This window comes from Sebastes umbrosus, chromosome 2 (assembly GCF_015220745.1).
Source record: "Sebastes umbrosus isolate fSebUmb1 chromosome 2, fSebUmb1.pri, whole genome shotgun sequence".
NCBI classification, from domain to species: Eukaryota; Metazoa; Chordata; class Actinopteri; order Perciformes; family Sebastidae; genus Sebastes; species Sebastes umbrosus.
The window spans coordinates 5,783,427-5,795,648 of NC_051270.1; the positions used below are offsets into that span (position 1 = coordinate 5,783,427).

A 12,222-nucleotide genomic window follows, 5' to 3' on the forward strand; every position below is an offset into this window, starting at 1 on the left:
TGTGAATGAGTGAATGTTTTTGGACACAACCATAGTTATTAATATTATATTCCATATTGTAATCTGCCAATAGATCCCCTATAATCACTATTTGAAAAGAGACGTTCACAAAAGTAAACAGACAATGGTGCGCACACACACACACACACACCCTGCCACCATCTATCACGTCTGACTCTTTTGAAGTGAAATGCTTTTAAAGTCCATTAAATAAACACATGCATTGTCTTTAACTGCCTGAGGCACAGCTGTCTAACTCCCCCTCTCTCTCTCTCTCTCTCTCTCTCTCTCTCTATCTATCTTTATGTCTGCAACTCTCTATAGTTGTGACCTCTTTCTCTTTCTATTATTATACAATGTCTTACCTTTTTCTAGTTTCTATGCATCCTAACCGGAACTCTTTTTTCTGTCTGAATCGTTTGATTGTATCTGCCAACATTTGTTTGTTCGGTCCTGCTTCGCTCTCGGTCTCTCTCAGACGAGGGTTGGGGGCAAAAAAACGGATAATTTAGTGAACACTGTATATTATGACTCACTCAGCATTTCAAATAAGCCAAATCTGTATGTTTGTTAAAGTCATTCTTTCAGACTGGGGTTGGTATTGTTCCAATTAACAGGTTTAATGAAATAGTTCAGCATTTTGGGAAATACGCTTATTTACTTTCTTGCTTGATACCACTCATATATCTGTACAGTAAATATGAAGCTAATGCTGCAAGATGGTTAACTTAGCTTATCTTAGCATAAAGACTGCAAACAGGGTAAATAGCTAGCCTGGCTCTGTACAAAATGTAAAATAGAAAGTAGTGGTTTTACAGAGGTTTGTCTGGAGGCTTTAGCAGAACTCTTAACACTTATCAGAAGGACCAGTATATTAAACAAAAATGTGCTAATGCCACTCCAAACACTAAAACAGAGACTGTCCTCTCTAGAACGACAGCATCAGGGGCACTTTTCATTTCAGCAAGTAGTGAGGAGGTCAGGGTGGATTGATGGGTCAACAACACTTTAACACGGGAGAGTGGGAGATTGTTTCCTGTTTCAAACTGACAGTCAGCATCTTTTAAGCATGACCCCCACCGTACTTATTTTAACCTATACCACAATGTTTCCTGAACGTTAACAAAGTATTTATTTTAAGCCAACCAAGACGTTTTTGTGTGTAAACCTAACCAAACCTTGAAGGAATATTTGCTCCGGTGCCGGTACTCCTCTCTGTTTCTAGATGCCGGGGGCACGCCGACCGTCATCTATGGATAAGTACCTCATACAAACCCACTTCAAAACACCCAAAATATTCCTTTAAACAAGAGTCACAAACAAGAGCCTAAGATTTGTAACCACTGAATATCTTAAATAAATGTTATTCAAAGGCATAATGCATGATCTTGTTCATTGTTAAGCACAAAAATAAACAAGACGTCAATTGCAAGACAGTTGGTGTATTTAAAATAGGGCTGTCAATCGATTAAAATAGTTAATCGTGATTAATCACACATGTTTTATCTGTTCAAAATGTACCTTGAAGGGAGATTTGTAGAGTATTTAACGCTCTAATCAACATGGGAGTGGGCAAATATGCTTGCTTTATGCAAATGTATGTATACATTTATTATTGGAAATTAATTAACAACACAAAACAATGATAAATATTGTCCAGAAACCCTCACAGGTACTACATTTAGCATAAGAAATATGCTGAAATCATAACATGGCAAACTGCAGCCCAACCGGCAGCAACAGCTGTCAGTGTGTCAGTGTGCTGACTTGACTATGACTTGCCCAAAACTGCATGTGATTATCATGTCTGTAAAGGGGAGACTCGTGGGTATCCATAGAACCCATTTTCATTCACATATCTTAAGGTCAGAGGTCCAGTTTTACTCGCCAAAATTTAGTTTGGAGCGTTATTTATCCTCCTTCGTGACAAGCTCGTATGACATGGTTGGTACCAATGGATTCCTTAGATTTTGTAGTTTCATGTGATACCAGTATCTTCACTCTGGCTTTAAAACTGAGCCGGCTAAAACCTAAAAATCACAAGTTGCGTTAATGCATTAAATAAATTAGCGGCGTTAAAACAAATTTGCGTTAGCGCGTTATTATCATGGTAACTTTGACAGCCCTAATTAAAAAAGATATTGTTTCAATGATCTAAATAGAGGTGCAAACTTATCACAACAAAAACAGGCATACGTTCCACTCACATGTTTTAAGAAAAGCTTTTAAATTTATAGTACGCTAAGATCTCTCTCTTGCATACACACTTTACACACACAGAGAAGCCCCTTACTCCCTCGTCTCTACATACATCCGCCAGCCCATCATCTCAGCTAACAATGAAGATGCATTTGGGTGAATTAGTCATGAAACTGTCATATCAATCATTCATTAACACATAAAATATCAAAATTCTCCCTTGAAAATAATGCATATGAATAGATAAAAGGACTTATTCCTGGTAGCACTTTTCAGGAGGAATACTTGTTAAACCGTCTCACATGCCCTGAACGACACACCACCCTTTTCACTTTACACTGTGACACATCAAACGCATCACATTATCTCTTTTTCTCCCACACACACACCCAGACACACACCCAGACACACAAACACACACTAAGGTTATATATATGAAACAGCCTGGATGATGTTTGGATGGTTTATAGCAAACAATCTTCTGTGTTATTTTGCCATTTTACTATTGTATGATCCGTCACTTCTCCACTGAAAGGGACATTCAGGAAGATTTATACTGTTGTGTGTCATAACCTTGTCCCATTCTCTACAGACAATGTTTAGCTCTTAACAATTCAGCCTAGCATGCATCTGCCTGAGATTTTAAAGGATGTCTCTCTTGAATGATGAGTGGAATAATCACTTATTTTTTTTCTTCCCGTTTGAAAAATAAATCTAACAAAATCTTTAAAAAATTGGTCCTTGGCAAAAGCATCAGGTTGACAACAAAAGAGGATTATTGGAATGGTTTGCACCACCAATCCTAGCTATTAGAAATAAGAAAAAAAAAAAAATCTCTTTTTGTGTGATATCATATTCTTATCTAATTGTCTATTGAGAGAAAATACTGTTTAAATCCTTTACAGCGTATTTGTATCTTAAAGGGTTTTTAAAAATTACAACATAATATTGATTCATATTTGATCAGCGCTGCCTAGTTTGACCGTTTGATCAGATTTTGCGAGTGACTGACAGTTGTTCAGAGACGGCAGACTCCGGATCAGCTCTGATTAGTTGTTTTCATCCAGTTTGTCTAGGAGCACCGGAGGACACAGAGGGACACAATTTTTTTTCAGGTGTCCTGGCTCATGCACTACTGTCAGGATATAGTGGGATTATAAAAATAACTTTTTTTAATCAAATTTGCTCCATTTGTACCCACTGAAGCTTTAATCACCATTGTTAAACATGCACAAATAAGACTAAAAGAAACTGTGTAATTCTCAAAGCACCTGCAAAAGGTGAAATGCACCCTTAACTGTGCTGCCAAGCAAACAGCATGTCGGTGCTCCTGTTCTATTTGCACCAATTTAAATCAGGTAATATGCAGAAATTTAGTGCAAAAATTGGTTCCTCTACTATGCAAATGAGCCTAATTTCAAAAACAGTCCAATTCACAAAGATCAGTGTTAATAGCCACACACAGTTACAAGGAAATTATTAGCATCTTCAGATAGATTTCTAAGGGATGTCACGCCCATATTTTCCAGTGATCATGACATATTGAATCCTAAATACGTTTTTTCTCTGTCACGTTTAAATTCCTTGCCTGAAGTGTTGAGGAATTCCTCTGCATCTTATCGGACAGGACCTGTAGCTCCTGGTCCAAAAATGTAATTACTTTTTCTCTCTAACATTGCTCTGCCTATTAAGTTCGTGCATTTATAGTTTATTATTTTTATACAATTATAATTGCAATCAGATGCAAAAAAGGGCAAATTACACTCTGCTGCAAAACTTTATGGGTTGCCTTGTAGTATCATTAGCGCAATATCCAATGTCCGTGAATTGGACCTTGAGACGGGGTAGATAGCGGTTGCAAATGATGCGAAATTCACGGTGCTGCAATCCATCCTTTGTGAATTTGCCCGTCATTTTTGATTCAATGCTATCAACTGTGAATATCCACAGTAGAGAGAAGAATGAACAGGTAAAATCAGCAACTTCACAGAGGTGAGAAAACTAAAGGATATGTAAATGTTCGGACATTAGCTCACTGCAGCTCAGAAATCCTCAGTACTGAAGCTGATTCAAAAGGAACAAAGTAATTATTTAATGTTTGTAAAAGGAAGCATTACAGAGGCATTATTCAGTGTAAACATAATTACACCACTAAATGTTCTCATAAATGATTGATCAAAATATCTGCGTGTATTTGACAGTTGTTACTAACAGAGATGGGTTCTTTGAAAGTGGCAACACATAGAAACCAGATGGGAGAGCAGAAAGCGACAGAATGCAATGTTCACATCTGGTATGTCAGACTCGGGTCCCTGAAAGTTCTGATTGAAGAGGGTTTTTCAGCACCTGGACAATAATTGCTGGTATTGGTATTATTTTGTGCTATGGTATATTATAAAATCTTACCTATTGTCCATTTAACTAGTTGTCCTTCAGCCCCTAGCTGCTCCAGCTGCTCCCATGCAGACGTACTTGACAGCTCCCACGCGTGAATGCAAAGTGAACTTTGCTGACGCGGGGAAGTGCTGCAAGGAGCCCGGGATTCAACCTACAGTATGTCCAGTTCACGGAAACCTTCGTTGCTTCATTTGCTGTTCTTAACACCTGATGTCTGAATGTTTTTTTTCATGATTTCTGGTGAAACTATCCAGCAATCAAAACGCTTGCAAATCTTCTCAAAGATTAACGAACAAAAAAGTCAGCGGAGAGCCCTTAAACCTTGTTGTTTAGACCTGTATGTGCCGTTATCACTTACCCTGGAAGCTCTTGTTGATTCCAGAGGGGAAGGTGTTTCCCAGCATCACCACAGTGGGGTCAATGATGATTTCTCGGCTCCGGCCTCGCGATCCCGTGATCTCCCGCTGCCCCCCGCCGCCGTCCAGTCGCAGCATCATCTCATTGTCGTGCCGATCTAGGAAGACCTCGTGCCATTCACCGTTGTCGAGGCGATAGGTGGGTAGGGTTAAGTTGTAGTCCCCGTCCCCGAGGTTGTAGAAGACGCAGAGGAGGCCCTGGAAGATCTTCAATGGGAAAAAAAGGACATTTAGTATGAGCTTTACACGTTCAGCTTAACTTGGACTTCCGATGTTTGGTCTGGAATTAAAAGTATTCCTTATAAGTTGTGCGTTGAATCAAAATAAATGTTTTACAGTGCCACATGGCTACCTGTTTTAAGTTGCTAAAAGCACACTTATCAATCAATTAACAAAACTTCATTTTCATACAGGTTAGTGCCGTTCAAAGTGCTTCACAGTTGACTGACAAGCCAAAAGCGTAGCCCGTGGAAACAACAGAAAACACAAAAACAACAATTTAACAATTTGAGGCCAATGCACGCAAGACAATAAAAATGATGAACATGTAATAAAATAGAATTAAAAGCTATAATAACAGTAATAGTAGTAAAACAGTGTGAAATAAAAACTAGATTAATAAAATAACAATAAAATAGAATACCATTTAACAACTTCAATACAATAAGTAAGTGAATGAAATCATGTAAATAATGTCTATAAACCATTCTTAATCAAAGGTCAGGATGAATAGGTAGGTTTTAGGTATATGTTTAAAGATTTCAACACTTCCAGCAGCTCTCAGATCCTCAGACAGACGTTTTTTGCGGCTTGGAGCATAATAGCTAAAAGCTGACTCACCAAAGGTTTTAGTGCTGCACTTTGGAACAACTAACAGACTCGTGCAAGAGGATCTGAGGGGCCGCACAGGTTCATACACTGGAAGCATGTGAGTCATACATATACCGAAGACCATGAAGTGCTTCAAAAACAAGTAAAAAAGTTTTAAAATCAATACGGAAACTGACAGGCAACCGATGTAAGAACTTTAACAAAGGTTTAAAGTCTCCTTCTGGTCCTGGTCAGCTCTCGGGCCGCAGAGTTCTGAATCAGCTGGAGCTGATTTATAACTTTTTTTTAATGGTAGACCAGATAGGAGAGCATTACAATAGTCCAGCCTGCTAGATATAAAACATTAGTCTCTCTGTGTCACTCGGCGAGAGAATAAATGCTCAACTTCAGCACAATCACTTATCACAATGTGACATCTGCAAACTGCTAAATCATAGTCATATTTCCACAGTGAATGCAGGCTTGGCAGTTGACAAAATGAAACCCTTAAACCTCGCCAACTTTGGCTAAGCATGGGCACTGGCATTGTGTTGTATGCTATTAAGTGTATGGTCTAGCACAGCGACACAGCAACACTCAAACAAAGTGGGTGCTATACATTACTGTAAATTACTGTAGCATAATTGGGCATGAATAACAAATGTCATGAATCTTGGCACGATGTACAGATCAAAAGCATCGGTAAAAATCTTCAGTCTGTTGCAATATACAAAAGCTGACTGCAGTAATCAAAAAAATTACATAAAAAAAAGAACTAGAAACAATTTTCTTCCAAGCTACAACTGCCATCTGTCTGTCTTTGAGCAGAAAGAAGCACCCGATGTACCAAATGTATTTTTCGATGGCTTTGAGTGGCAAAAACTGAATGACATTCAGCTTCTTTGTTTTTGGGATGGTGGCAGACGTCTCAGCGGCACAGATCTCAAAACCTCAGCAAATCAAATCACAACGGTCTACATGGTAAGACACCACTGAGGGTAAAGGTGGTATTCTGTTGAACTGACTCAAGTCCAAGTCTCAGGTTTTAAAGGTACTGTATGTAACGTTTTACACGTATAAATCATTTTTTATTTCCAATCTGCAAAGAGGTTGTAACCTAACCTAAAAAATTAGACCTTCCGCAACTTTATGGGTTTCCTATATCCTCTCGAATGCAGGCCGTTTTTTAAGGGAAAATCAAACTGATGTGACGTCATGCACGCTTGCGAGTGCTTTAGCCGTAGCTAACATTCGGTTAGAAATGGAGTCCGCTAATGCCAACAAATGACCAGCCCCCACCTCAACTCAGACTCCAACACAAACTCCACGGAAGCACAAGAAAAACCCAAAGTTACATCTAGTGAAGCCGGTCTTGCAAAACAGGAATGTGACCGACGTCGGGCAAAAACTAGTGTTGTGGGAGTGGCATAGGTCAATTGGAGAATAGCAGAGCCAATGTGAATAGTGTGTGTGCACGTGGGATGTGAGTGGTGAAGCAAGAGAGAGAGAGTGGCAGTGAGTGCGTGAGAAAATGAGCGAGCAGCGGAGCAGAAGAGAGTTAGTTTAGCGCTGATCAAATATGAGTCAATATTCTGTTACGTTAATGCCTATTTCTGTCCTCAAATGTTTTCAGAAACATCTTGTAGTGTACTGTTTAGCTGTAAAATGAGAACGTTTGTGACCTGACAGCCATGTTGAGATCAGTTGAGGAAATACCAAGCACCCCCCACCAGCCGGAGCACAGCCAATAGGAACGCTCTCTCTCTGAAATGTCCTGTGATTGGACAAAGTCTCCCGTCACAGGATACATTCTTTTAAAGCCTGAAAACAGAGCCATGGGGAGGTGCAGAAGTCTAGATATTTATGGAATTTTTGTCCAATGATGCCAAAAATATACTGCATATTGCTACTTTTATCACGTTCAGTCTCATGTGTGTCGGTATTGCGAGTGCGAGTGCGAGTGTGAGCGCGAACAACAGGATGCTGACTATCGTTGATTTAACAGCCAAAGGTGTCACTGTTAACAAGCCATTTCTGATTCTTATATAGAGTCCCATTAAAGCTGATGGGGATCAGGAGAAAGAAAAGATTTTACTTGATTGGTAAAAGACTGGATCAATTGGCCAATTTGACCAGATGGCCAGATCAACTCCCTGGAGGTTGGCAAACACAGGGAAAATGAAAAAAAAGCCCCATATAGTAAAACTGACATTTCCACTATTCAATGACGGTGTAATCTCAATAACACCTCCTTCTTATAGAACAAATAAATACAAAAACACACAATCAACATAATAAAGGTTATAGCTCCCCCATCACCTCCACCCTCAAAGTTGTGTCCGTTAAGCAGTGGCAACACGTTTCACCATAATATAATCATTTGGGGAACAGCTAGTTGTCTTTTGTGCTGTTGCCATTGGCCTAAGACACATTTTAAATGAGGCACTGCTCTGGTAAAGCTGACATTTTAACTTGCAATTTGTTGACTTGTGCAAACATGCCCTGCTGTCTGTGCCGTCAGCACACACACAGACACACACACACACAAGAAGAAGTGTCTTGTGAGGGAGTGATGCTGGGAAAGGGAGAAAGAAAGAGAGAATTTATGGATGAGACGTGAGAATGAGGGAGGAAAAAAAAACGCATTTACACAACAAGCTGTTTCCTTCCGCCCTCAGAGCTCGAGATGAAAACGGTTCCATTTTGGCTTGGCTGTGATGCTAATAATCACGTGTCTATCACCGAGTAATATTCATTTTAAACAAATCCAGGAGCCCGTGTTTCTATGTGTGTGTGAGAGAGAGGGAAAATAAGTCCGTTTAAAGAGAGATAGGGTGGCGGGTGGGTCGTCCTCATTTCAATTTCAAACCATTTCCTCCAAGTGTCCCACTGAGCATAATTTTCTCCCCTCCATCTTTCTCTGCCACCGCTGCCACGTAAACAGAGGACTGAGATGAGAAGGGCAGAGAGACAGAGACAGAGAGATGTGAGGAGAAAGAAGAAGTGGGTGGCAACCATTAATGCTCCCACTCGTTCTCGACATAATAAAGACAAACCAAGTTTTTTGGAGGGAGAACTTTGTCAAAAAGAATAACCATCACATGTCAGCTCTCTCTGTTCCTCTCTACCGACGTCTGTCTTTTTTCTTCCATTACTCCCATCCACATCAAGCACCTCTCCTTCACCTATCTTTTCCATTTCCCATCCATGTCTGTCGCTTCTTCTCCCCTTGAAGCAGAGGAGTAAAGTGCTGGTCGGCTCCAAGGTTGTTTAGTTGGAGAACCGTGGCTCATTTCAAGGCTCTGTGATGAAGTATTAATTATATTTAGAATCCGCTGGGGCGGTGCTTTTTAACCAGACACACTCACAGCCACCTGATTTTACCCCCAATTAAAGCTGAACGAAGCGGAGCAATTTGGCTCCTGCTTCGCTCCCTGGGTGGTGTGTGTGAGCGAATAGGTTTGAGGGTATGTGTGCGTGTGTGTCTTTGCAGCAGCGTCATACACTAAGTGTGCATGAAGGTGTGCGACTCCATTTTTGAGTAAACAGTCCCACAGCAGGGACAATCCCGCTCCCCCAGATGCTTCCCGTCACAGACTGCTCTCGATGCTGCAGCCTCACAGACATGCTGATGATGTGTTAATCTAGCCTCTTCTTATGATTAAATAATGGTGTGCAAATACAGATTATGTGCATATATGACCCGCTCATGCACTTTTCCTTCACCGTAAATTATACTGGCAAATGAAACCGAACTCTGTGCTCATTACTAGCAACACATTCATACAAGTGTTACTTTCCCCCACCCATATTTCCCTACTTCCAGAGATGTGACCTGCAGTCTCCTGCTTTAGAGACTAGATATTGACTTGGTCATAAGAAAATACCGTACGCTGCTGCAAATGACATCGCTCTGTATAAACACCTGGAGCTCCAGCTTTGTGTTGATCTGAAGCATGTGGAAGGGATGGGTTTCCCATAATTTACGAATAATTTCCTAGTTTCCTGGAAAGTACTCTGTAACTTGGTGCCAGATAAAGGGAAATTGCAACTTCTCCTCTGAAAACGGTTCATATGATATATGATTAAAGTTATGTGGTGTTGTTCTGGACTGCATTATATTTACCAGCCGCGTAAGTGGTCATGTTGCCTAAATATAACTGCGGACGTTTCGAGGTAACAACGTGGCAATTAACTATCAATTTACCATCTACAAATGATGGTTATTATAAAGTGTTACTTCTGCCTTTACACAAAGTATTAACGATTCTGAAGATACTACATGAGTGCATAAATTTTTTCCCACAATGCTTTCTCCTCTGCCTGTGCCATGGAAGTTTAACCTTTTTAATCTTGTTTGTGTATATTCATAATTGTGAAGTACATTGTAAAATTCATCTCAGAAAAGTAAGATACAACTAAAGTAAATATCAGACATGTAATGTTTCAGATACAACATTAAATGTCTGGTGATTAAACATGCATCCAGTGTATACTTAGACTGACTTCTAAATAATTCATCTGTTTAACTGATGAATAATAATCTCATCTCTATAGTGTTTATTAATAATCTTCATCCTGTACTTTTTAATAATACTCTCCAATGATATAATACAGCATCTAATATTAGTGTTTATACAAGTTCCTTGTGCGTTTTTGCCGTCTGTGAAACGGGGAAAAAAAGTCTTCACAGGATAATTTTTCGATGTTACTTTTTTCCCAGTGTTTGTTGTTGTAATACTCGTAACTTTGGTAGTTTTAAATCTGGACCCTATGTTTCCATATTTTGTGTCTAACTGACTAATAGCGACAACAATTTAGTCCAGTTTTGAGGGAGAGCGCTGTAGACGCCAGCTGCTCACAGGCAGCAATGTAATCCTATTGGGGCAAGCTGGCTCCGTCATTTACGTCCACTAAAAGTGCTTGTTTTTGCCATGACAGGCTCTGATTGTTAATATAAGTGTCTGACATTATGGAAAGAGTATTTATTAGAGCCAGAGTATACGGATATTCAGATTTCACAACTAGACTTCTCCTTGAGCAAGACATGGAACACAACAACAAACCAACCGGATCAAGCGAAATGTAAGAAAAATGTTTTATTTCTCTGTAGGGTCCTTTCCATGATGTTGTCGGACACTTACAATAACAATCTGAGTCTGTCAGTGGCAAAAACAAGCACTTTTAGTGAACGTTACATTGATTCTGCTCACTTGCTGGTCAGTTACAGTGTTATCCCTCAATACTGGACCAATTTCAGAAATTGTTTTTTCCATTAGTCACTTAGACACAGGTTGAAAAATACCAAAGTTAGCTTTTAGGTCATAAAGACAGGAGAGAAAACAATTTAGATCGATGTAGAAAATGGATCACCTGAAAAAAAAAAAAATGTTCTCACTTGCCTCTCAGGGCTTCCGTACATTATCTATCAACACTGACTAACAAACTTTTTATTTCTTCACCCTAAAGCCAATTTAATGTCTTCACAACAAAGGTAACTGGAAAACTATGAAAGGGAGACAGACATGTGCCAGAAACCCTGCGATGAGATGTAGGAAGCACAAAAGGTTGATGAAAGAAGTAGAATTGAGGAAAGAAACAATGTTGGAGAAAAAAGCACACTAGATGGGGCCAACAAAACTGAAATAATGAAAAATGAAAAAGCGTGCAGCTTTACTCAGCTGAGAAGCAATAATGATATCTCAAACTTGTCAAAACTGGTCGCCAACAACACACCATTAAACTGCAACATTACTCTACTACTCACAGGACCTCCCATTGCTTACTCATACATTTTGATCTCAAAAGAAAACCTCAACCAACACAATCAGTCAGTCAGTCAGTCTGTAATGTGCAGTGCATTCTAGGAGATGTATACATTCATTCATATAATAAGTAATTTATATATTTATTTTAGCCCACCTTCCTGCAACCTGCCCGTCCCCTTTAAATGTCAGTTAAGAGATTCCCTTAATTTCTCAGACTGACTTTGAAAAGCAGGTACATTTGTGCACAAAGTGAGAGTTGTTCTCTGAAACTAGAAAGCCGTGGGTATAAATGAAAAAGAAAAGTTGACTGCAGTTTCATTATTTCACAATCAGTTTTCAACCTCGGCCTGTAAAGCTGAGAGAACACCAGGCTTGTGGAGGTTGAATGATAAAAATAAATTTGGATGGTTCAATAGAATTCACGTAATTGATAATGCCTCTCTTGGTGTCCACATCTGTCAGGGAGGGAGCAGATAATGGGAAGTTGAATATACACTTTAATGGCTGGAACAACAGCTTTGAATGGGCACCATGGTGAGCATGACACCAACATTGGAGTTTTGTTGCTACTTTGAGAAGTTAATAATCAGTCAGGTTTGGGATTTTTCACTTTGCACGAGTTAAATGTATGA

The 12,222-nt window shown here is 39.6% G+C and overlaps 1 protein-coding gene across 1 annotated transcript in view; it reads right to left on the reverse strand.

The window, feature by feature from the left end:
* si:ch211-186j3.6 (neural-cadherin) overlaps positions 1–12,222 on the reverse strand; it is a 338,768-nt gene that overhangs the window by 37,623 nt on the left and 288,923 nt on the right. Inside the window, exon 33 of the mRNA XM_037746583.1 lies at positions 4,955–5,219. Coding sequence (XP_037602511.1) covers positions 4,955–5,219 — 265 coding nt within the window. The remainder of the gene's footprint in view (positions 1–4,954; positions 5,220–12,222) is intronic.